Source organism: Antedon mediterranea, chromosome 1, assembly GCF_964355755.1.
Source record: "Antedon mediterranea chromosome 1, ecAntMedi1.1, whole genome shotgun sequence".
NCBI classification, from domain to species: domain Eukaryota; kingdom Metazoa; phylum Echinodermata; class Crinoidea; order Comatulida; family Antedonidae; genus Antedon; species Antedon mediterranea.
The window spans coordinates 13,300,200-13,327,351 of NC_092670.1; the positions used below are offsets into that span (position 1 = coordinate 13,300,200).

Here is a 27,152-nt window from a genome sequence, read left to right on the forward strand (position 1 = left end):
TATTTGCTGGATCTATACAATGTGTGTGGAGCCTTTCGAGCCAAAACCAAGAAACCCTTTCGAAATGACAAAATTATCGTCGAAAAGGGCAAAAATAATATTAGTACTTATTTTATCGAAAAGGTAGGCCTAACATGCGTAGAACACAATATGGGATTCTAAGGATATCAATTATAATATAGTAACAAGTAATGTCAAAAAATAAAAGCTTCGTAATTTGGCCATTTTTCAACAAATTTTTCCTCTATTATATGACAGAGATTTTTCGAAAAATTGAAAAAATATCTACTTTTTAAGATATGCTGAGGTAACATGCGCAGAAAACATTATGTGATTCTGCGCATGTCAATTATGATATAATAATCTAGTTCAATATGTTGAGGTAACATGCGCAGAATCACATCCATTATGTGATAATTTGCGCATGTTATAGTAAACAGTTATATCAAAAAATAAAAGGGTCGAAATTTGGTAATTTCCCTGTACTATATCGATATTTTAAAATTCAATTATAATGCATTATATATATATTGCCATATATGCGCATATATTGCGTTATCATCATTTTATAGAGTCATACGGTAGTAACCAGTTATGTAACGAAATAAAAGTGTCGAAATTTGGTCATTTTTCGAAAATTTTCCTGTACTATTAGCCTATAGTACAGGGATTTTTTCAAAAATTGCCAAAATATTGACTTTTTAAAATTCAATTATTATGCATTAATATTGCCATATATGCGCATTATATTGTCATATATGCGCATTATATTGCGTTATCATCATTTTAAAGAGTCATAGTAACTATTAACGACTCAACTGACAAATTTTAAAAAAATCACTATTTTATTTTTTTGGGCTATTTAGGGAATGATATACCTTGTGGTATATTCAGATATTCACAATTTTAACTAGAAATATGAAATTAAAAAATCAAAATACCACTCAATTAAAAGTGTGTGTTACTATTGTCACCAAAGACTAACTCCACTACAAATGCCATGAAAGATTCACTCAAATGACATATTAACACCTATTTTGTCATAGGAAACCCTTTCAAGTGCACAACAATGGTGTTAATTGCACAGCAAACTGTGTAATGTTGTTAAAATGATTGTCATTATTTTATTCAATACTCACTTAAACTTGTTTAGTTATTATTAGAGTATTAATATTAGAATTAAATACCCCGGAGAAATTATGTGAACACCGTAATGATATTATTATTGAATATTCTCACAATACTTAAACTAAAGTAAAAATACAAAAAACAATTAAATGAAAAACAATATTTTAAACTTATTTTTAGTTACAAATCTATGTACACACTAAATATATACAGAAATAGTGTAGTGTCTGTAGGCCTACAAAAACATTAGTAACCATTTATGTCAAAAGTGGTTACTATAGCTCAATTGACATGCGCAAAACCCATTATTCGACTTTGCGCATGTTTACTATACTATAGTAACCATTTATGTCAAAAAATAAAAGGGTCGAAAATCGGCCATTTTACGAAAATTTCCATGTACTATAGCACAGGGATTTTTCAAAAAATGGGAAATTTTCGACCTTTTTATTTTTCGATAAAACTGCTTACTATAGCTCAATTGACATGCACAGAACCCATTATTCGCCTCTGCACATGTTTATTATACTATAGTAACCATTTATGTAAAAAAAAAAAAAGGGTCGAAAATCGGCCATTTTATGAAAATTTCCATGTACTATAGCACAGGGATTTTTCAAAAAATGGCAAATTTTCGACCTTTTTATTTTTCGATAAAACTGCTTACTATAGCACAATTGACATGCGCAAAACCCATTATTCGCCTTTGCGCATGTTTATTATACTGTAGTAACCATTTATGTCAAAAAATAAGGGTCGAAAATCGGCCATTTTACGAAAATTTCCTTGTACTATATATAGTACAGGGATTTTATCATAAAATTTTTATTTTTCGATAAAACTGGTTACTATAGCACAATTGACATGCGCAGAACCCATTATTCGACTCTGCGCATGTTTATTATACTATAGTAACCATTTATGTCAAAAGTGGTTACTATAGCTCAATTGACATGTGCAGAACCCATTATTCGACTCTGCGCATGTTTATTATACTGTAGTAACCATTTATGTCAAAAAATAAAAGGGTCGAAAAACGGCCATTTTTCGAAAATTTCCATGTACTATAGCACAGGGATTTTCCAAAAAATGGCAAATTTTTGACTTTTTAATTTTTCGATAAAACTGGTTACAAAAGCACAATTGACATGCGCAGAACCCATTATTCGACTCTGCGCATGTTTATTATACTATAGTAACCATTTATGTCAACAAATAAAAGGGTCGAAAATCGGCCATTTTACGAAAATTTCCCTGTACTATAGTACAGGGATTTTTCAAAAAATGTCAAATTTTCGACCTTATTATTTTTCAATAAAACTGGTTACTATAGCACAATTGACATGCGCAGAACCCATTATTCGCCTCTGCGCATGTTTATTATACTGTAGTAACCAATTATGTCAAAAAATAAATGGGTCGAAAATCGGCCATTTTACGAAATGGCAAATTTTCGACTTTTAAATTTTTCGATAAAACTGGTTACTATAGCACAATTGACATGCGCAGAACCCATTATTCGACTCTGCGCATGTTTATTATACTATAGTAACCATTTATGTCAAAAGTGGTTACTATAGCTCAATTGACATGCGCAGAACCCATTATTCGACTCTGCGCATGTTTATTATACTGTAGTAACCATTTATGTCAAAAAATAAAAGGGTCGAAAAACGGCCATTTTTCGAAAATTTTCGACCTTAATATTTTTCAATAAAACTGGTTACTATAGCACAATTGACATGCGCAGAACCCATTATTCGCCTCTGCGCATGTTTATTATACTGTAGTAACCATTTATGTCAAAAAATAAATGGGTCGAAAATCGGCCATTTTACGAAAATTTCCCCGTACTATAGCACAGGGATTTTTCAAAAAATGGCAAATTTTCGACCTTTTTATTTTTCGATAAAACTGCTTACTATAGCACAATTGACATGCGCAGAACCCATTATTCGCCTTTGCGCACGTTTATTATACTGTAGTAACCATTTATGTCAAAAAATAAAAGGGTCGAAAAACGGCCATTTTTCGAAAATTTCCATGTACTATAGCACAGGGATTTTCCAAAAATGGCAAATTTTCGACTTTTTAATTTTTCGATAAAACTGGTTACAAAAACACAATTGACATGCGCAGAACCCATTATTCGACTCTGCGCATGTTTATTATACTATAGTAACCATTTATGTCAACAAATAAAAGGGTCGAAAATCGGCCATTTTACGAAAATTTCCATGTACTATAGCACAGGGATTTTCCAAAAAATGGCAAATTTTCGACTTTTTAATTTTTCGATAAAACTGGTTACAAAAGCACAATTGACATGCGCAGAACCCATTATTCGACTCTGCGCATGTTTATTATACTATAGTAACCATTTATGTCAACAAATAAAAGGGTCGAAAATCGGACATTTTACGAAAATTTCCTTGTACTATAGTACAGGGATTTTTCAAAAAATGTCAAATTTTCGACCTTATTATTTTTCAATAAAACTGGTTACTATAGCACAATTGACATGCGCAGAACCCATTATTTGCCTCTGCGCATGTTTATTATACTGTAGTAACCATTTATGTCAAAAAATAAATGGGTCGAAAATCGGCCATTTTACGAAATGGCAAATTTTCGACTTTTAAATTTTTCGATAAAACTGGTTACTATAGCACAATTGACATGCGCAGAACCCATTATTCGACTCTGCGCATGTTTATTATACTATAGTAACCATTTATGTCAAAAGTGGTTACTATAGCTCAATTGACATGCGCAGAACCCATTATTCGACTCTGCGCATGTTTATTATACTGTAGTAACCATTTATGTCAAAAAATAAAAGGGTCGAAAAACGGCCATTTTTCGAAAATTTTCGACCTTAATATTTTTCAATAAAACTGGTTACTATAGCACAATTGACATGCGCAGAACCCATTATTCGCCTCTGCGCATGTTTATTATACTGTAGTAACCATTTATGTCAAAAAATAAATGGGTCGAAAATCGGCCATTTTACGAAAATTTCCCCGTACTATAGCACAGGGATTTTTCAAAAAATGGCAAATTTTCGACCTTTTTATTTTTCGATAAAACTGCTTACTATAGCACAATTGACATGCGCAGAACCCATTATTCGCCTTTGCGCACGTTTATTATACTGTAGTAACCATTTATGTCAAAAAATAAAAGGGTCGAAAAACGGCCATTTTTCGAAAATTTCCATGTACTATAGCACAGGGATTTTCCAAAAATGGTAAATTTTCGACTTTTTAATTTTTCGATAAAACTGGTTACAAAAACACAATTGACATGCGCAGAACCCATTATTCGACTCTGCGCATGTTTATTATACTATAGTAACCATTTATGTCAACAAATAAAAGGGTCGAAAATCGGCCATTTTACGAAAATTTCCATGTACTATAGCACAGGGATTTTCCAAAAAATGGCAAATTTTCGACTTTTTAATTTTTCGATAAAACTGGTTACAAAAGCACAATTGACATGCGCAGAACCCATTATTCGACTCTGCGCATGTTTATTATACTATAGTAACCATTTATGTCAACAAATAAAAGGGTCGAAAATCGGACATTTTACGAAAATTTCCTTGTACTATAGTACAGGGATTTTTCAAAAAATGTCAAATTTTCGACCTTATTATTTTTCAATAAAACTGGTTACTATAGCACAATTGACATGCGCAGAACCCATTATTTGCCTCTGCGCATGTTTATTATACTGTAGTAACCATTTATGTCAAAAAATAAATGGGTCGAAAATCGGCCATTTTACGAAAATTTCCCTGTACTATAGTACAGGGATTTTTCATAAAATGGCAAATTTTCGACTTTTTAATTTTTCGATAAAACTGGTTACTATAGCACAATTGACATGCGCAGAACCCATTATTTGACTCTGCGCATGTTTATTATACTATAGTAACCATTTATGTCAAAAGTGGTTACTATAGCTCAATTGACATGCGCAGAACCCATTATTCGACTCTGCGCATGTTTATTATACTGTAGTAACCATTTATGTCAAAAAATAAAAGGGTCGAAAAACGGCCATTTTTCCAAAATTTCCATGTACTATAGCACAGGGATTTTCAAAAAAATGGCAAATTTTCGACTTTTTTATTTTTCGATAAAACTGGTTACTACAGCACAATTGACATGCGCAGAACCCATTATTCGTCTCTGCGCATGTTTATTATACTATAGTAACCATTTATGTCAAAAGTGGTTACTATAGCTCAATTGACATGCGCAGAACCCATTATTCGACTCTGCGCATATTTATTATACTATAGTAACCATTTATGTCAAAAAATAAAAGGGTCTAAAATCGGCCATTTTACAAAAATTTCCAGGGATTTTTAAAAAAAAAGCAAATTTTCGACCTTTTTATTTTTCAATAAAACTGGTTACTATAGCACAATTGACATGCGCAGAACCCATTATTCGACTCTACGCATGTTTATTATACTATAGTAACCATTTATGTCAAAAGTGGTTACTATAGCTCAATTGACATGCGCAGAACCCATTAATCGACTCTGCGTATGTTTATTATACTATAGTAACCATTTATGTCAAAAACGAAAAGGGTCGAAAATCGGCCATTTTACAAAAATTTCCCTGTACTATAGTACAGGGATTTTTCAAAAAATGGCATATTTTCGACCTTTTTATTTTTTGATAAAACTGGTTACTACAGCACAATTGACATGCGCAGAACCCATTATTCGACTCTGCGCATGTTTATTATACTATAGTAACCATTTATCTAAACAAATAAAAGGGTAAAAAAACGGACAATTTTGCGAAAATTTCCATGTACTATAGCACAGGGATTTTCCAAAAAATGGCAAATTTTCGACTTTTTTATTTTTCGAAAAAAATGGTTACCATAGCACAATTGTCATGCGCAGAACCCATTATTCGACTTTGCGCATGTTTATTATACTATAGTAACCATTTATGTCAAAAGTGGTTACAAAAAATAAAAGGGTCGAAAATCGGCCATTTTTCGAAAATTTCCCTGTACTATATATAGTACAGAGTTTTTTTCAAAAATGGCCCAAATATCGACATTTTAAAATTCATTTATTATGCAATAATATTGCCATATGCGCATATATTGCGTTATCATCATGTTATAGTCATAGTCCCCTTGTTTGTAAAAAAACAAAAGGTCTAACTTTGGTCATTTTCCGATAAATTGCCAAAATATCTACTTTTTAAGATACGTTGAGGTAATATGTGATTCTTTGCATGTTCATTATTTACTTAAAATACTATTTACACCGGTAACATAATAGTTACATACTAAAATTGTCATATTTCAGTTTTATTTAATGTTTATTCTACAATTGACAAAGTGTACATGATAATAACAATAGAAAAGTTTTATTAAATCATATTTCTAATATAAATATTATTCAAATACTTTTAATTCAATACAAAATCATTTCTGCATTGAAGGTATATTTCCAGTTTAAATCAAATCAATTCTGTTGCTGTGGAAACTGATCTGGTATCGAATGAAGATAATTGTTTTGTTGTTGCTCAAGATCGTGTGACGACAGAAAAAATAAAGGAACATAGGTAACTTTACCATCTTCCCATACCTAGTTACAAAAATAAAACTTTGTACTGTAATTAATGTATATATGTTAAATGGGGGAATATTTTCAGAGGTTGAATGTGCGACTGTTCAAATTAACAAAAACACCATGTGAATAGGAATTGAATACAAAGTAAAGTAATACTAACCATTGTTAATAATGCACCTTCGTTAAAAGTTGGCTCAAAACTAAACATCTGCAAAATGTTACCAGGTTCACCTTGAACAAAACCACTAAACCAGAAAACAAATCGACATTATTAAATATTATTAGTGGTTGGGAAACCAAGGTATAAGATTTGATTGCCCTCCACACTTTTTAGTTTTGTTCACCTTAATCTTGTTGTAAGATTTGTACAAAAAAAAATATGAATAAAGAACTCGCAGTTATTCCCCCTTTTGATTTATGAAAATTTTTAAAAAACAGAAAGTCAAAAATAGAACAACAATGATAAATTATGAAATAAATACAAATAATGTTTTTCTCAAGTTTCTTTTCAGTTGTAAAACTCACATTGGAATGAGCTCAAGTAGTTGCATTTGTCTGACATTAAACAGCGCCACCAAACTTGACAGGTTATCATTTTTCTCATTAGGCTTGAATGATACAGCTAACCTCTCCCCAGTCTCATTCAAAACCATATCTTGTACAAGGCCTCCAATCCTTTGAAAATAAAATTTACTCTCCACATTACAAACAGTAAACAATCACATACATAAGATTATTTCCACAGAATATCTAAATGTATGTAGATACAGTATGTACACATTTTACTAAAAAAATAAACATACTTGATAACTTCATCTTCCTGATCGTAAGCAATTTCTGATAGGTCAGCGCAAACAATGGCTGCTTTTGATCCACCAATCAGATCCGTTGTACTTTCTTTGTTAAATTTAAGAGAGTATATGATTGGTTCATTCTCAGTTGCAAACAACAGCATTCTGCCATCAGGACTCCAGCAAGCTGCTTGGCAGCGACCGTTCAACTGCGTCCAACGTTCACACTGCCATGTTTGTGTTTCCCATACTCTAAAAATATAGTTTAAAAAACAAAGTATTCATAGAAATTAATCGTTTGTTCAAGATATCAAGAAAATGTTTGGGACAAGGAATTAAACAGTTAATATTATTATTGAGGTGGTTACTACCTTCCAAATTGGCAACTCTCTTCACCCTTAATATGCAGCTAGTTAATAGATAACCCTAACCCTATTTATACACATTTTCGTATCAAAGACATTTACTGACCTGAACATTTGCGATGGTGTAGCTGCAAAAAGTCTTTCCCCATCAGGTGACCATCTTAAATGAGATACTCCTCCGCCACCAAATCGACGAAGAACAGTACATGCACCTTTTGCAACATCCCAAATCTGCAATAAAAAACAAATTAACTATGCTAAAATAATGAAAACAAACATTATGAGCTCTACACAAACAAAGTCTTTGGAAGTGGAGTTTTTTTGTCATGAGAAAAATCCAGGATTTGAACCCTGGAGTACACTTGAATTGAAAGGCAAGATTCTAAACCACCAAGCTATAATTCCACTTCAATTATTCACAAAGGTGAGAATCATACTCTAATCAGTATGGTCTTATTATATAAGTCTGAGTCTTACCAACATGGCCGTATCACTAGGTGAAGCAGATGCAAGTAAACCTCCTTTTGGATCCCATGCTAATGAGGTCACTGGACCGTGACCTTGGTATGCCAACACTTGTGCTGCACTTGCTGCTGGCCTTGAATGAAAAAAATTAAATGATACGTAAAAGAATTAAATTACATGAAAGCTGTGAAGACAAACAACTGGCATGTATAATGCAAGTTTCACTCCGAGTGAACTGAAAAATCACTCACTTAGCACACCCCAAAAATGGCCTTAAGGTGTGCGGTTTACAGCACACTTACATTTGGTAAACTCCTACAAACTCAGATAAAAACAGCACACTACAGCACACCTGCGATTTTCGAAAGACAAGGCCTGACAGCCCTGTTTATCATAAAAAAAATGTCATCTATTCATAGAAGTACTGATGAAGAAACTGTACCTGGTGACTATAGAATGGGTACCAGAAATTTAGTTGATAGAAGATAAGAGATTGTACTGTAGGGTGACTTCAGGAGATATTATATTACTAGATATTATACACCAGAATTAAATGTCAACCCTAAAATATTAGTACCTTGTTGATAATGATGAAGGATCAACTCTCCAAATTAGGATACAGGTTTTACAAGCAACAGCTAGCACTGAGGCAGAGTGGTGCTTCCAGGCCAAGGCAGACACACATTGTTGAAGGCGATGTTTAAGGTTAGACACAATTTCACTGTAAACCAATAAAAAGCAGAACATATATTATGCAATCCAACTAAATAACAATACTGTACAACAAGGGATTTTGGATATTATTGGAACGCTGTTGTATATTTAAATCGGAGCATCAGTATGAAATTGAGGAGCAAGATGCTTAAAGCTGGAGCACTCAGTATTAAAATGTGTAGTTGAGTTAGACACTTGAGTATACTCATAAATAAATAAGTTTCACATAGCTTTTGGGGTTACCTTTATGAAGAAATTATTTGACGTTTTAAAGTTAATTTTTAACTGGGGTTTTCCTTGAATAGGCCATATAGGGTTCAAATATATATTGCCCTTTGTTCGTTTCACAATGAAAGGCATTTAAAGTTGTTTTTTTTTCAAATGGGTATACAGTAATATTTGTTTGCAAACATTGCGCAAGTAGAGTTCAGCATATTTGAGTATTACCTTTTTCCAGAAAATATTTTCACAGAGTTGTCCTTGAGTGCAATAGCACATTTGGGTGTGTGCGGATGCCATGCAAATGCACATATCTCTGACTTTTTCCAATTACGAATTGACGTAAATTCTGAAATCATATCTTCATTAGATAGCTGAAAAAAAAGATTGTTTAAGATTATGTGAATTAATTAATAACACAAGTGATTGAATAATTAATTTAATATTATATTAATTTATCAACTTTCTGGCATTGGGCAGATCAAATAAGTATCTAAAGTACAAACAAATAACTTACCACTAAATGTGGATAAAGAGATCCATGGAGTGAGTTGAGCCAACGGACTACTGCTAAACTTGCACAGGCTAGCCATGGGGTCCAGCTAGTACCTGTAATAATAATTTAAATAAATGTACAAATTTAAATAACTTTTGGAATTTTGTCATGCAGACAGAATGACAATAATTACATGTGATATTTATTACATAGGATATTTTCTGCAACATGACGTTCTGTTTTAATAATCACAAATATATTTTACCATCTTACTGTATAATAAGTGCTTAACATTTTGAGGTTAAGTACAAACCGAGGAAGTTACGCAGTAAACTGTATCTCTTATTGTTTCATTGAACCCTTTCATATTTTAAATGAATAAAATGAGATATATATGTATGTACTCGATGATGTCATATCACTACCATATTTGGGCACATCACACTTTCTTTTTTCCAAACTAGTTTGATAGTTTAGAATTGACTTTAGGGTGTGCATTTCTGTGTGTATTTTGGAATTTGTGAAACCCACCTGTGTGCAATTCAGCTCAGTAGGCTGCAAGTTGCAATTATTCCACATTTACTATTAAATCCTGAAATGGGCAAGAGGCAACCTCTATTCACGGGACAACATTATGAAGGAGAAACTTTTTGGAGTCCTCAAAGATGTGCTCTTAATTGGGAAATTATGCTAGAAATGATTCGGATATGAATACCAGGTAATCATAACTCACTTACACCACCAATAATGTAATGTCATATTAAAAAAAAATGTTGTCAGTGAGGTCAAAGTTCATGATCAAATACTCACTTGAATCACTGTCTTCATCAGCTATCATTTCTAAGACGCCACACAATCCTTGTTCATGCCATGCTTGCATAGCTCGTTTCCATCTTGTCTCCTCACATGTCAAAAATGCGGACTTTACATTGTTTTCAGTTGCCAAGGAACGTAAACTTTCAACTTCCAGTTCAACTGTTGGGTAATTACTTTTCTAAAAAATAAATCATAAAAACTGAACTTTTATAATTTTTGTAATCAAACAGCAGGACGCTAAGCTCGCCTTTTCAAGATACTCCTTTGATCTTATCTAGGAGTACTAATTACTAATGACTGTAAACCAAGCCAACACTGCGCCAAAGTATCTCAGCGGGCCATGAACTGTTTAAGAAGCATCAGAAGGACTTTCGTATATATGGATAAGGATTGTTTTAACGTCATCTACAAGCATTATGTACGCCCACATCTCGAATTTTGTGTTCAAGTATGGAATCCGTATCTTCAAAGGACATAAATGTAATTGAAAGAGTACGTCGTGCGACTAAATTAGTTCCATGTATCCGTTCATATTCATATGAAGATTGACTAAAGCTTCTTGGCCTAACAACCTTGTACGACAGAAGAATTCGAGGTGACCTGATTGAAGCATATAAAATTGTTAAAGATTTCGAGGGTGTAGCCAAGGATGACTTTTTCCAAATGAGAAGTAACATTAGCCAAATTACTCGAGGACATCACCTGAGATTTTTCAAGCCTATTTTCCATAAAGGATTGAACTGAAGAAGACATACCTTCTCGCAACGAGTAATGAACCATTGGAACAGTTTACCAGCTGACGTTGTTAATTCTGAGACCACTAACACCTTCAAGAATCGCATCGACACAATGTAGTTGATATGGGGTTAAAAAGGCACTCGCCTAAACTTTCCCATTATAACTAAACTAAACTAAACTAAACAATACCAACAGAACTGTATGCACATTTCCTCCACGGTGCAGTGTCTGTTAACCAAACATTTGAGGAAGACAATTGACCAAACAAAATTCAGGCAAAAGGAAAATGATTTGGATATGAATTGTTTGTAAGCAATATGGTACAGCTCAGACAGTTTCGAACTCATGGATATTCCTTACCATTTCTGCATCATCAAGATATATATATACAGTATTTATCCCATAACATTTATCAGTGATATTTGATTTATATCTATATTACCTTGTCACTAAACCTACCTGGAACAGTACTTCCTGGTTCAATGATTGGTTTGCCTCATCTGTTTGTCTATAAACAAGTTCTCCATTTTTTTCGCAAGTAGTCACATGGTCACTTGGGGGTAGAACACAGTTTGTACTGAAAATTGACATTTTTTGTCTTTTCTGTTGAAAATAAAATACTGTCAGACGTTGGTGATTCAGCCTAGGAAAGGCGATTTTATGCTACGATTATGAAATTAATGAAAGGTTCTCGACTAGGCCTAGGCCTAGAATATCACTGACCAAGATTAAGAACAGTCATAACAGGCGCTAATGCAGTTTCGTACCCACCCCTTAAAATTACTCAAAATCTTCATCCAACCTACTCACGAGTTGTCTACAACATTCTGCAATCATAAAATTGTAAAAAATCGATAATTTTTTATTTAAAACTATTTTTAATCAATTAATACTGAGCACCCTTCGGAAATACATCGCCAGCTTAGCTTCGCGAAAATCATTGCTAGGCCTGCCGATAAAAGTACGGAGGCCTCACAGGACATTAACTCTATTAATAGAGTAAACAGTTGCGTTCTATAGAGGGCGTAGTTACTAACGTTTAAAGCACGCACCAAATATTTATAATTTTCATTATTTCCGACATGCGTTTCGTATTTTTAATAAAGAAAAGAAATACTATACAATTGCTGTATTCATCATTGTGGGTATCATCATAATTATGTTATGTTTTTAATTTGTTCTTTCATTTTACTAGTAGAATTTCACACAGAAAAGAAGATAAATATGGAACTGCTGACTCTTGAAGATATAAGTAGGCCTACTGACCAATTTTCCTCTGTTTTAGTTTATTTTACATTAGGGTTTGTAGGTCAAATAAATAAATGAAATGAATAAAAAGAATTACAGTACTTCATTCCTGAGTTACATTGTTAATGTTATAACACAATAATCAAGCTATGACGAATTAATTGTTTTAGTGTTTTATCACTAGCTATACTAGAAACGCTAATGGTTTCCCTGTTTTAAGATTTTATAGAAGTATATTATTATTAATAACATTTTTTATTCACCTATGAAAGACCTCTTCAAATACATGGAAATAGGAAATGCAACAAAAACAGAAAGATATAATTTATTGAAATGTAATGTACAGTAATACAATACTTATAATAAAAATGTTTTCCATCAATTACTAGAATTTATTTTACTTCTGCTGACACTGAATACATCATTTCATGTCTTTCATTTCTTCTTTTTTTATCTTCTTTCCTGTTGTGTTTATTAAAATAAAATCAAATAAAACGTAGTGCAGTAGCCTAACTAAGGATAGGGCCTAGGCCTGACATATATACTTATAATAGGCCTAGTAATATCCTTACTAGGCTAGAAAAAAGTTCTGAAATAATCGGTTATAATCATAGTAAGCATCCACCCCATCCCTACATTATTTTCTTCTTACACTAGCCTACTACACTACAGTATCTCACCAAAATACAAAATTCGCGCACATATGCATGATGGAGGTATATTCGGTGTACCAAAGTGGATTTCGTACATGTTCAATAAAGTTAGGAAGTTTCTATATAGGCCTAATTTTTAAAGTGTAGCTTCAGGTATAGGATTTTTTTTAAGATATGAATTTTACTGATTAGGCCTACAATCCTTTAATTGGTAACTATTGTAATTGTAATAACAATAGCACTGTACTAATCTATGTAAAATTGATGTTCTTTCAATTAGTTTCTATACTTAAAGGGTAGCTCCGGGTAGAATTTATACTTTTTTTGTGTAAGATATGAATTTTACTGATTACAGTCGTTTAATTGGTAACAATAGTACTGTACCTGTCTTTGTAAAATTGATGCTCTTCAGATAAGGCCTACATATTGAATTAATATAGCCTACTGTAGGCCTACACCACCACTTTTTTTAAAAGGGGATTTGAATTTTAATCCCGAGTTGCCTGTGAATAACGTAAAGTGTATAACCTTACACAATTGTAATTTAAATCATGCACCGTGCAAGTGGTAATTTATATGTCTTAATTAGACATGTGTATAGGCGGCCTACCTACTTTGCAATGATACTATTGCTGTGTCACTCTAATCAAGATATTTGATATAGCCTGGTGACTGTTTGTTACTGTTATAAATTATTTTGCGCTTCATAAAGCGCAAAATAATAATAATAATTGTTGGGTAAGCAATGTAAAACATATGTTATGCTCTATTGGTCATGGAAACATATGGTTTTCACAAAATAATGTCCTTGATAAATTGTATATAATTAATAAAATATAAGAAAGGCTAACCGATATGGAACGTCAATCCTTTCATTAAAGCATAAATATTTCTTCAAAATTAAGATATTACAAAATGTTCAAAAACAATTTCGGAGTAGATGGATACTTACTTGAGTGAGTGAGTGGCCGGAGCGGTTAAGACAGTGGAACCGTAATCACGTAGCCATAACATCGGCATGGGTTCGAGGCTCACTCACTCCATGGTTCTGGTGGTAGAACGAGTCTTCTCGGATAAGGACTATAAACCGTAGGTCCAGTGTACACAACTTGCTCGTGTGCACTTTAAAGAACCTAGTACATCTTTCGAGACGAGTAGGGGGTTACCCCGGTGTATTAGTAGGCCTACATCACAGCCACTGATCACCAACTGGGCCCTCTGGGAGATCAGTCTTTGACTGAAGAGGTCACGCAGTATAAAGATAAAACAAACAAACAAACAAACAAAACTACAGACCCTTGATACTAGATATAAGCGAGCTTTAAGTCAACTAAGACTGGGCACACTTCAACTAGAGGTAGAAAAGGGAAGATGGAAAAGAATAGAGCGCAGCAATAGGCTATATGTAGGCCTAATATAAATGAAGTTGAAGATGAATATCATTTTGTTACGGTTTGCTCTCGTTACAAGGAAATCAGAAAAAAATGTATACCTTCTTTATTTTTTGAAAATCCAAATACTTTTAAATTCTGCCGTTTAATGTCATCACAGGATCCAATAATTATTGATAATCTATCTAAATATATTTATCATGCTTATAAGTTAAGATATATGTTTTGCCTAGAGAACGAAATTAATTAATCCATTTATCTTGCGGACCATAAAATGGTTTATTTTTCAATGTAATTATTATTTTGTTAATAACTAGGGGCCAGAGGCCTAAAGTAAATAAAATTGAAATTGAATTGTTTCAGGTTTCTTTTTCTATTTATAGTTTAGCTGACTGTTTTAATAATTTAAGTTGACAGAATTCAAACTAGTTTAAAAAAAAAAAGTGTGATGTGCACAAATATGGTAGTGAATGCCCAAATATGGTAGTGGTATGACTTCATCACGTCCATATATGGGCACGTCACATTTTTTGTCACCTAAAGTTTGATAGTGTAGACAGAGCTTTAGTCAGCATACTGGATTTTGATCAACAGCCGGTTGAAAGACATTACTTTGCACGGGCAACAACTACCGTACATAGTATACGGCATCAGCATAATATTGATCTCAGTCGAGTGATAAGACTGCTTATATTTTCTCCACATCCTAAATTCGTCACCATTTTTTTTGTGGTTTTTTGTGTATAGTACTAATGATAACCTAAACAACAGTTGGCATGTGCAAAGGGAATTTATTGCACAACATACAAGCTAAATTGAAAAAAAAAGCAAAATCAGGGTTGTGCACTGTGCAATTTTAATAAATCATTAAACTTTTCAGAATTTAAAACCGATTTATTTCCTTCATGAAAGGATGATAGACCTATTTAAAAGGTAATTATGTTATTATTTTATGTCTACCACAATATGTTTGCTTCTTCCACTGCCATTACTGATAGCAATCCCTAAATCGGGTTCTGTATTATAATTTAATATATATATATATATATATATATATATAATTGTTATTATTGTTATATTAATATAATTGAATTAAAATAATATTTGTCCTACATTATTTATTTTATTTTGTTCGAATGGTAATTCTTTTCAAAAGAATCAAACAGCAAGTAACTCGCCAGTTACATAATGGATGAACTATTTTATAATTATAATTTGATGATGTATCGTGCTTATAAACTATGTCTCAATTTTGTGGCTTGGGAAGTGGAGTTGAAAAGGTCGTGAGCTACAAATTAAAGTTAAAATAGGCAAACACAATCAATCATTGACCTATACATTATAGGTCCATGCTTTAATTATGACCACCGTGTCCGCCACCGACAAAGCCCATCTGTCTGTCGTTGGTGTGAACTTCATATTCACACACGTCACACGTGCAACCTTCTATCAGCGTGTACTGATGAGTCTTTGACGTGTCTCCTGGACATGTCAGTTGCAGGAGCTTACTGGTCGTAGAAGATGGCTTGCAACATTCACAATGTGAGAAAAAGAATGGGGCAACGGCTGTGGCATTGCACCTGGAGTCACAAAGTCCAACACATGACGTCACAGGCAGTGGTTCAACCGCAACGCAGTCATCTACTTTGAAGTCTTCTTCATATTCAGTATGCACTCTACATTTATAGTCCACTACACGCAAAAAAGAACATTGTATTAATACAGTAATAACAGACTATTTCGACGTGACTCATTTCAAGATTGAAATCTTGATTCCCACTTTGACAAAACCTGACGTAAGTGTAATTTGACCAATCATGATGCCCGATGGATCATCCAAACTACCGCTTGTGATTGGCTAGCTTGCGTTGCGTCCAAGTGGGAACCAAGCGTTAGTAACAGTACTCGAATTACAACGCGTGTTCAAAAGCTACATTTTCTGCATGGCGGGCAAATAATGTTTACAGGAATTTCAGAAAAAAAACAAGTACTGTAGTGCCTAGCGCTGTAGATTTTTGCGGCACGTATGTTTTTACTTCAAGGTGAGGGAAGGAAAGTGTGCCTTTATTCGAGCAAGGAGGATAATTGAATCGTAATTTTCAAAATCAATGCAACTGTATAGACTAAATCAAATACAATCATAGAGATATTATAATGAATAATATCGCTAAGATATAAAATAGTTTAGCTAATTTATTAAAAAAAAAATTATTGTAACTTTACGAATACAAAAATACAGTGCAACAACATACCATACGACAAGAGAAGACAAACACAATAATTATACTATATCCACGATCCTCGGTCCGCAGATATAACTATAGAAATTTGGAATGCACATACCAAAGTACACATTTCACTTTGTTACTTATTTTGAATATTAATTGGTATAACTGATCAAATTGATGAAAAACACAGTACAATGTTGTAGATAATTTGAAATTAACCCCAAAATATAACAACCAGAGCAGAGAACAAGATGACGATAAAACAGATGGTATTTGGTTGAAATAAAATACCTTTTCTTATACAATGTATTTGGTAAATGTGTGTATTATTATTATATTATTATACATTCAATACGATTGATTCAAAAACACAAGTTGGCATATTTTTTTTACTAAAATCTTGAATTCGATAATAATTATTTGTCATCTCATTGCAACAGTTTTCATCATTTCTCATACAAATATGTTTTGTAATAGCTTTTATCCAGCTGCCATTCCTGCACTTAATTCTTGTGACACTTTTTTATATAGTGACACTTATGTATATCTCAGAGCAAACACAATTTCTATGTATATTTTATATGCAAATGGAAATAATTTTCAACTGATGAATGAACAACAACAGAAAGCACACACAGACAATACTTAATGCTTGGAATGGAATTTATTCAATATAAGGTTGTCTAATTAAACAATGACAAAATGATAAAACATAGATTAAGGTCTCATTACTGTATTTCATTATTTTTTTAAAATTTATTCTTGTTCCTTCCTTAGTATTTTTTTTGGGGTATTGTTAATTGTTATTTAAATCAATGTGTTTCAATTAATTTTAGGCCTATCGATTATCATATGAACTTCATCACACTTTTTCCATTTAGGAGCAAACTTCATTGTTGAAGGTTACTGCTCCGCTGGCTCTAGCTTTTGTGTGTGGTACATACACAGTTAAATAATCTTATTTATAAAGAGTACAGGCTGATTTCTCTGTATTTTCAATTTTCACATTTGTCAATTTTTATTTCATTTTAAAATTAATAATACTGTACTCCAATTAAACTATTACAATCTGTTAAATTTAAACAAAATAGGAATGGAAGGGTTTTAAAATAAATATTTAAATTATATGTTGTTCTCTTTATTTAGGGTAACTCTTCTCCGTTTACGAAGCCCATATTGCTGACCAAGTCTTCATTGTTTATGTCCTCACATAACTCACAACTGCATGCTTCGATCACGTAGTACTCCAATGTCTCAATTCTTTCACCTGCGCAAGACAGTTCCAAGGTAGCCTTAGAGGTTGATATCGGTTTGCAACAGTTACAGTTGGACTCGATGTATGGCTTAGTGGTTGTGGTGTTAGTTGTTGACTGGCAACGACCAGCGCATGACGTCTTGATGAGTGGTTCAGATGCGACGCAGTCATCCACTGTAAACTCTTCTTCATACTCTGTATGTACATCACATTTGTTGACGTCTGTAATTAAAGATATTGCATTAGTAAGAAAACACAAAATTGGTGACCAATCAATTGCATTTGAATGTATAAAAAAAGTCCTAAAAATTTACTTTGAAATTTAGAACAAAAATGGAAAGAAAAAATGACTATGACCAAAAGATATAACTAGGCCTACTGATGATCGATTATTAAATGCATTTGAAATTCTAATAGTATAAAATAAAAACATTGTACAAGCCAACATAACTGTTCATTGGGTATTCATTCATTCATTGGTATTGGGCAGTGATAGATGCAGAATTTTGGAGAGGCGCTACAGATAAATAAGAGAGGAAATCTCCAACACAAAAACTAGCAGTATACAATAGCGTTGGAGAAAAGAGTCTAATATGAACCATAAATGTAACTCTATACAAATTGCTATGAAAAGGCATATTTCTATAGTTTTACTAAGTTAAAGAAGGTGATGGACATGACCTAGCAAGTAAAGCTCGGTCCACAATATCAAATTTTATGTGACAGAAACATTTGGGGTGCCCATATATGGACATGATGATATCATATCACTACCATGTTTGGGCACATCATACTGTTTTTGTCAAACTAATTTGATAGTGTAGACCGTGCTTAATATACTGTATATGAAGAGGATTGTATTCTGCACTATCCAATGTTATTTTAATAGGCCTACACAGGTGTAGTTATTATTAGTTTCTGAATAAATGAAAAATACACTTTAGTGGGACCAGCCTTTTGATAGGACGGGTCTCCAAGTTTAAAGAGTGGAGTTTAATATTAAGAAAAGAAGTGTAGCCTCAGAAGTATTGTTTTATAGATTTTCAATACCTTTTGAACAGATTTACATGACGGGTTAATATGTCATTGGTTTAAAGTAAAATAATTGTACAAATGGTTTCCAATATAAAAAATCCCTCAAATTAGTCAATGATTTCCCAGGCCTGGAAAATATTTTAGTAAAAATATGACTATATATGTTTATGTACACTATTTTGTTTCGCGTTGACTTTGGTCGTACGGCCTGTTGCAGCACTGTATTTTGAAAAATTCAATCCTCCTAATTTTTTTTAGTCACTATACACAGAAACGTTGATGCATACATAATCCTAAGCATGTTTATATGCATACATCATCTGTTTTTCTTTGAGATTATTGACGGGTTTTGGTAGTATTAACCAAATAAATTAAGGTAAATTATCAAATAATATTATATGTTCGAATGAACTAATGTGGCATTTATAGTAAATTTAACTGATAAATATAAAGATTAAAAACAACAGAGAAAAGCAAACAATTCGTACCGCATACTGGACAGCATTCACCTTCGAGAGTAACAGGGTTTCCCTGAAAAAAAAAAGAAAATTAATTAAATGTAACTGTATAGTCATGAGGTTGACTCTCAATCAATGATGTGTTTAATAATATATAAAATCATAATGTTGAATAAAGGTCTATATGGTGAATAATTACTGCTAATATTAGGCTTGTAGGACACCAGGAAATAAAGTATGGCTTAGATAATGAAAGCATAATGGAAAAATGCAATACTATTTATTTTAAGCATATATCATGCCAGCTAAGTCTCTATGGTGTCATATTAGTGTTATTGTTACCTAAATCGTAGTGTTATAGTAATGTACTTTTGAAAGATTGAACGTATAATACTTACATTTGGACAGTCAAGTGGTTCACATTCAACTCTCTCATCCTGAATTCCATCATAGGTACAGATTTCGGTACTACATGGGTCATTATTAGGTATGGTTTCACCAGGCTAATAAAATAATACAACAATTACAATTAAGAGTCAAACAAAATATTAGGTGAATCAATAACTGTGCGATTAAACAAAAACATTTATGAGGGGAAGGCGTGGTGTGGTACAGCAGGATAGGCCTATGATTTCTCTCTCGTTGACCGATTCTATTGACAGCCTTAACAAAGCACAACACATGTCAATAATGGTTCAATACCAATTGGTGTTCTTTTCAAGATGATTTATTCTTTTGATTGTAAATCTGTTAAGGACTAGTATTAGTACATTTAGGCTACATTTAACATTATGAAAAATAGATATTGAAGTAGTTAGAGTAGAACGTACCGAATATCTAACGCCATTGTACATACAATCTGAAAGAAAAATAAATAATTGTATACAGTAACTACATTTATCTTAATCAAAGGAAAATCAGCAAAGAAAAAGCAAGAAAGTAGAAATGGAATAATCCTTTTTAGTTTTAATCCTAGCAGTCGAGGCTGTCATGTTTTCTGGAGATTCATGTGCCTGTAAATATCGCAAATTTTGAGTTTGCAAACTACAGTTTGGTAGGCTAGACATATTTTGGTAAACAAATTATTCTAAACTTACATGACTCAGTGGTTGAAGGTACTGTCGTTGCTGTAAAACAAACAATTAAAGCATTTAAATATGGTAAAACTCGGTGATAAACACTATCAAATACGGTTAAAAAACAACATAATACAATAGTTACTTCATCATCATCACTGCACTCCAATTAAGTCACTTAATTAACTCACATAAGAGACAAGCATAACTATAGGTAAGGTTTAGCTTGTGAAACCGATTGTCTATAATACTCACGTTTCTCAGTTGTGACAGCTGTGGTTCTAGTTGTTGTCATTGTGGTAGTTGGTGTTTCTGTTGTAACAACAACAGTCGTTTCTGTCGGAGTTGCAGTGGTAACCTTGGTCGTTGTCTCAGTTGGTGTCATAGTTGTTACAGTGGTTACAGTTGTTGTTGGTGATATGGTTGTTTCTTCTTTGGTTGTAACATACGGTGTAGTCTTGGTTGTGGTAATGGTAGTTGTACGCAATGGTGTTGTTGGTTTCCTGGTTGTAGTTTCGGTGGTTGTTGTAACATGAGTTGTCTCAGTTGTAACTGACAAGAAATAATATGTAACAGAGTGTGTCAACATTAACTGTTATTTGGTATCTTTCCAATCAACCCTAGAAATAGTACTAAATAAACCAGGTAATATTCAAATACAACTTCCTCCGAAGGTCCTAGAAGGTCCACATTGCTATAAAGTTTGAGAACGTGCTTAAATTCAGAAGTAAGATATTATATTGCACAAAATAGATACTTACCCTCAACTCTACAACCACGGAAGCTAAATTTCACAGCTACAGGTTCTTCTCCGGAGCTTGTAAATACAATCTTCACTTTATCTAATGGACCAACTAATCCATCTAGTCTGACAACTGGTGAATCCACTTCATAACTCTAACAATTAGAAACATAATATATATTTTTTCAGTTTTAGGCCAGGTAAACACAGTGTTATTCAACTTTATAGGGCCTTCTAAATGTTACTTTAAAGAAAAATATGGTGTAATGGTAAGCAATTGAATTAGCTTGTGAGAAGGGAATTAGTTGAAGCTGGGTTGTCTTGCTTGTGTCCTTAGACAAGGTTCTTTAAGCTACTAAAATGAATCTTTGGTGTTCCTTTTTGTTTGTTGATAATTGCACATATATTTAGTACATGAATAAACATGGTTTTAAAATAACAGATGATTATCTCTCTGTGTGTTGATTGAAAGATACCTTTGTTGTACTGGAGCGATTTTTGTTTACAATGGAAATACAATTTACAAGTCAACATAATAAAAAATTCTTGCATACAAATTTGAAAGAAAACATTATTTACCGTTCTTGCTTCAACTGACAAATCTCCTCTGAAGAATGTCACCTGTATGGCACTGACAATGCCACTTCCAACATCTTCAAACACAATAGCAGCCAATTGAACTGGATAGAGGAATGTTGTTTCAACCCATGCTCCTTCAGAAACATCTGGTATAAATCCTTCATCAAGTGAAGAACCAGTACCAGGACTTGAAGTTCGATCATCTTCTGCATCTTCTTCAGTCAGTGGTTCATAACAAGCAGGCTCTGTACAGACAGAAACAATGTTAGAATGTCTTTGTAGTTTATAACATCCTTGTCATTTAATTGGTTAATCTCTTATCATGTGCCATTCAGTATTAGTTCTATTGCACGAAGACAATTCTATTTATTGGTTTACATCCATTTCATTACTTAATAATTTGCGATTTTAGAATTATAATTTTATTATTAAATTGAATGTATATTTAATGTTGATATTTAATGGTAATTTTGAATGTTTAACATTTTGAGAGTTTGTACAAACAATGAATGTTTTTGTATATTTATTTCAGTTCTGTTGCATTGAATAGAACGGTCAAATTTGCAAATCATAAAATATTCTCCTTATTCATCTCATAACCATTCATTATTTGTTTACTAATTATTATCTGATGAATATAATTCAATGAATAAGTAGTAATGCGATGTAAGAAGGTGTAATACAGATCATTCATTTCAGGTCAATATGGTAAATTAGGTTTTAGTTTTGGATTTACTACATATGTAATGTCATGTAATCACTTACCTGTGGTTTCCATTGGTGTTGTAACTGACATAGTTGTAGACTCGGTAGTTATTCTGGTTGTTGGTAATACAGTAGTGGTTTTCTCTGTTGTCATTACGTGAGTAGTTGTTGGTGAGACTGTTGTAGATTCTTTAGTTGTTGTGGTCTCAGTGGTTGTCTCAACTAAATAAAAAACAAATACAAATACGTGTCTTTATTACTGTAATGGTGGCACATAGCATCTTTCTTTCTCAATCTGTTTTAGTTCACTGTTCTTCCTTGGTTAATTACAATATACTGAAAATGACTAATGGAATATATAATAGTGAAAATGTATTATTCTCAATGTTAGTAGTATTATATGACTAAAAAATGCTCTTGTTTTGAGATGAGAGCATGTCATGTACTCCATCACACATACTTTTTTTGTTTCAATTTGTAATAAAGAAATAAATTCTATGGACCAGAGATTCCGAATTAAAAGATTAATTGAAAATGGAATAAAATAACTAAAAATTGTAGTAAAATACTACAAAATCGAATGTGGAATCTGTAAATAAGAATTAAATAAGATTTGTTTCATAAGATCCTAAACCTCGTTTAAAGAAAGCATTAAACTAAACGTTAAAGTATAAAATTATATAAAAATTATGTATTTATATAAACTAAATGACTGAAAACAGTAAATACCGTTAGCTAAGCAACCAATCAAATTAGCTCTGAAGGTTACAGGACTGCTGGAAGAAACACTTATTTTAAGTGCCTTTACCATGTTGAGCTCAATGTCGAAATTAAGAACATTAGAATAATCAGCTGGATTAATGTTGAACTGAAAAAGTAAAAAAAGAATTGTTTGATCATAAATTATTATCACATTTTCAAGAGTACTGTAAAGGACATTCATGCAGTTATAGTTTAATATGGACTGCTCCAAGGTAATTCAGGTATCTGAATCTTAAGGTTTTACTTTACATGAAAAATTTGATATACTGTGCCAATGCAGCAACTCTCCAGATTCTCTCCTTGTAATGGTCTCATTTGTTATCAAGCAAAGTAATAAGTATGTCACAATATATGCCAATCTCTGCTATAATCCTTTAAACTTACTCAATGAAACTGTACTAGATATAGTCCCTAGGGACATAAGTATTACCCACCTAAATATTATTAAATGATGTTCGGATCATTTCACAGTTAAGTATATTTTTGATTTGTTAGATTTTAAAGGACAACTTGACCAAGGACCATATTTTCACAACGTATTAGGGATGTACATATGATTTCAGAACATTAAAATCGCGTGATTAAGGATATCGCCGCACGCGCTCGCCGTACAGCCGTCACCGTAAATTGCTGTAATGAGTCCAGATAAGCAAAGAAACAATAACAAAAATCAACATTTATATTTTTTACGATTTATTTACAAAGTGTTTACTAGAAATTTTCGCGATTTGCCAGACTTTGCCAGAAAACTCATGGCGTAAATTTTGCGATGGACCTGTGACGTCACAGCAATTTACGGTGACGGCTGTACGGCGAGCGCGTGCGGGGATATCCTTAATCTCGCGATGGTTCTAAAATCATATGTACATCCTTAATACGTTGTTAAAATATGGTCCTTGGTCAAGTTGGCCTTTAATGAAATTAACTATCTACAAAACTTACTGTTTCCACATTTATGTCAATCCATTCTTCATTATTTGGCTCTTGATAAGAGACAACAAAGTTTATTCCATCACCAGAACCTTCACCTTGGACGTCAACTCCCATTAATTGAATTGGCTTACTGAACCGCACCAACAATACACCATCAACATCAATGCTCAAAGATGGTGACCAAGGACTATCACTATCAATAAGACTTGTGTCATCGGAATCCAAAACACCATCCAGGTAGCGCTTGACATCAAGTGGAGAGGTCAAAGCATCAACTCCAAGAGATTTTCTACAAGGTCCTAAAATAAACGACAAATCTGTAAGTTTAAGTAATAATGCATGGATGAGACGGAAATTACCATCTACCGGCAAATAGAACACGGATCTTGATAATTGCTAAAGGGGTTGTCAAACACACGGCCACCCTGTGGTTCTTTTTTGGCCAGCCTGCGGTCTGAGGGCGCTAGACATTTGGCCAGCCTGTGGTCCCGAGGGCGCTACCATGAAAACACACAGCCCGTCTCAGCTCTGTAATTCTTTTTTGGCCAGCCTGTGGTCCGAGGGCGTTAGACATACTGGCCAGCCTGTGGTCCCAAGGGCGCTAGACATAACTTTTCAATGCTTTTCTAAAGTGAGCCCTCTACAGCTGTTTTTATTTTATAAAAACTTCACTGTGCTTTGACAAGAATATGTGTTGTAATTTATGGGTCTTAATGTATTATATTAGATTATTATTTTTTATATTAAATAATGTTTTTGGACACATTTACGGCCGCCATCTTGTTGGTTCCCCCTCCTGTTGGAATCACTTTTCAGTCTGGAGTACGCCCTCTAGTGTTCTTATTACATCTCTCTGTCTATGGCTCTCTGGCTGACCGAAATGTCTAGCGCCCTCGGGACCACAGGCTGGCCAAATATCTAGCGCCATCGGACCACAGGCTGGCCATAAAAGAACCACAGGCTGGCCGTGAGTTTGACGACCCCTGCTCGATAATTGAAGAGTGTGGGACCACCTCAGATAATAATATATAATAATAATAAATAATGTAATATAATAGAAAAAAAAATTAAATACACAATGCATATGGCAAGCAGCAATTAATACACTGATAATTATAAAAACAATCTAACCTTCAGTTGTTTCTGCTGATGTTGTCATCTTGGAAGTTGTAGTTTCTACAATCATTGTTGTAGGTGATGGTGTAGTGACGGTTGTATATGTTGACGTTTGTGTGGTTGTTGGCATCACTGTTGTAGTAACTGGTTCAGTTGTAACCATAGTGGTGATTGTGGTTGTTGGCATCTCTGTTGTGGTTGTTGGCATTTCTGTTGTGGTTGTTGGCATTTCTGTCGTGGTTGTTGGCTGCATTGTGGTTGTTGTTGGCTGCATTGTTGTGGTTGTTGGTGGCATCTCTGTTGTTGGCAGAATTGTTGTAGTTGTTGGCGGCATCTCTGTTGTTGACAGAATTGTTGTGGTTGTTGGCGGCATCTCTGTTGTTGGCAGAATTGTTGTGGTTGTTGGTGGCATTTCTGTTGTTGGCAGAATTGTTGTGGTTGTTGGCGGCATTTCTGTGGTGGTAGTTGGCATCTCTGTTGTGGTTTGGGTTGTAGGTTCTGTAAAATTTGAACACACAATTCTCTACATAAACACAAGATTTTGATTGTTCATATTACAACTTCTAAACATAATTGAAAATACTGTCACAGTAAAGTGTAATTTGAAAGTTTCAAATAGGCAAATATGATTAGTGAAATAAACCCTATGTTAAAAAAAACCTTTTAAAAGACATTTAAAACTTACCATACTCAATACATCCAACAAATTCCACTGTCAATGACATGCCCTCTGATACTTCTACAACTGTAATTTCTATCTTGATTACATCCTTAATTCCTTCTCCAGAGAACAGCACTCTATCTTTTACGTTGTTTCCAGTAAGGTCTTTGTTGAAAACCTGGAGATGTAGATTGTAGTTGTTGTTTAAAGCAGAAATAAAAACAAATATTTTTTTTTATGAGCTTTTTTTATATAAAACATGAATGCTGCACATGGGGTTCCTAAGGTATCTAAAAGCCTTTCCGAACAACATGAAAACTTACCACTGGATCACCATTACCATCAACAATAGTAGTCAAATCCACATCCCCCTTTTGTGCATACTGAACTGTAAAAGACACACTTCCTTCACTTTGACTCTTGATATCAACTCCTGTTACTCTCAATGGTTGAGTATAAGTAACCTTTAGCCAATCATCAATAACAATACTCCATCCAGATGTGGTAGTTTCTGAATCTACATCTTCTCCATTATTTGTTTCTCTAAGATTTTCCAAGTCTTCCTTAAGTTGACGCAGAGGTTCAACGCATTCTAATGAAGATTTGAAGATAACTCAAGCCTTTATTTATAGAATTGAGGACTAAAAATAGAGTTTACATTGTCATTTAGTTTTACTGTTATTTTGTATTTTGAGTTGCAGTATTTTATACTTATTTACCCATATATGTGGTTGGCTGGATCGTCGTTGTGGTTGGTGGCATCTCTGTTGTGGTTGTAGGCATTTCGGTTGTGGTTGTAGGCATCTCTGTCGTGGTTGTTGGTTGCATTGTGGTTGTTGTAGTTGTGGTAGTTGGCAACATTGTTGTTGGCATATTCGTTGTTCGTACAGTTGTAATCTTTGTTGTGGACATAGGAGTCGTGGTCACTTCTAGGATACACAATTAAAGAAAAGGAGTC

At 33.3% G+C, this 27,152-nt stretch overlaps 2 protein-coding genes across 8 annotated transcripts in view; both read right to left on the minus strand.

The window, feature by feature from the left end:
• Positions 1-6,479: 6,479 nt before the first annotated feature.
• Positions 6,480-13,315, minus strand: LOC140046755 (aladin-like). 5 transcript variants are annotated; one of them, XM_072091490.1, is made up of 12 exons: positions 13,281-13,315; positions 11,812-11,955; positions 10,609-10,792; positions 9,820-9,911; positions 9,531-9,676; positions 8,947-9,090; positions 8,382-8,502; positions 8,011-8,135; positions 7,552-7,791; positions 7,274-7,423; positions 6,909-6,993; positions 6,480-6,763 (listed from the first exon to the last, which is right to left on the minus strand). In XM_072091490.1, the coding sequence occupies exons 2-12, from the start codon at positions 11,941-11,943 to the stop codon at positions 6,641-6,643; spliced, it is 1,542 nt and encodes a 513-aa protein (XP_071947591.1). In that variant the 5' UTR covers positions 11,944-11,955; positions 13,281-13,315; the 3' UTR covers positions 6,480-6,640. The 5 variants fall into 5 exon arrangements, with proteins under 5 accessions (XP_071947591.1, XP_071947599.1, XP_071947574.1 ...); XM_072091498.1 differs by lacking the exon at positions 13,281-13,315 and adding an exon at positions 13,237-13,262; XM_072091473.1 differs by lacking the exon at positions 13,281-13,315 and adding an exon at positions 12,163-12,292.
• Positions 13,316-15,715: 2,400 nt separating this feature from the next.
• Positions 15,716-27,152, minus strand: part of LOC140057328 (uncharacterized) — a 138,415-nt gene continuing 126,978 nt past the window's right edge. The window contains exons 173-187 of one of the 3 annotated variants that reach the window (XM_072102946.1): positions 26,914-27,123; positions 26,518-26,786; positions 26,219-26,372; positions 25,549-26,031; positions 24,427-24,716; positions 23,452-23,590; positions 22,783-22,944; positions 22,018-22,262; positions 21,458-21,593; positions 20,952-21,248; positions 20,718-20,747; positions 20,451-20,479; positions 20,019-20,123; positions 19,651-19,693; positions 15,716-16,336 (exon numbers count right to left, since the gene is read on the minus strand). In XM_072102946.1, the coding sequence (XP_071959047.1) occupies positions 15,999-16,336; positions 19,651-19,693; positions 20,019-20,123; positions 20,451-20,479; positions 20,718-20,747; positions 20,952-21,248; positions 21,458-21,593; positions 22,018-22,262; positions 22,783-22,944; positions 23,452-23,590; positions 24,427-24,716; positions 25,549-26,031; positions 26,219-26,372; positions 26,518-26,786; positions 26,914-27,123 (2,930 nt within the window). In that variant the 3' untranslated portion in view covers positions 15,716-15,998. Of the gene's footprint in view, positions 16,337-17,517; positions 18,350-19,650; positions 19,694-20,018; positions 20,124-20,450; positions 20,480-20,717; positions 20,748-20,951; positions 21,249-21,457; positions 21,594-22,017; positions 22,263-22,782; positions 22,945-23,451; positions 23,591-24,426; positions 24,717-25,548; positions 26,032-26,218; positions 26,373-26,517; positions 26,787-26,913; positions 27,124-27,152 lie in introns of those variants that run through there. The other 2 variants (XM_072102962.1, XM_072102953.1) reach the window with 2 other exon arrangements.

Coding starts and splice junctions, on each gene's coding strand:
- LOC140046755 (XM_072091473.1), bottom strand. CDS start 12,189: ATGATTGCAGAATGTTGTAGACAACTC. Junction 9,091..9,530: donor AAAATATTTTCTGGAAAAAG/GTAATACTCAAA, acceptor ATTGGTTTACAG/TGAAATTGTGTCTAACCTTA. Junction 8,503..8,946: donor CCTTCATCATTATCAACAAG/GTACTAATATTT, acceptor TTTTCATTCAAG/GCCAGCAGCAAGTGCAGCAC.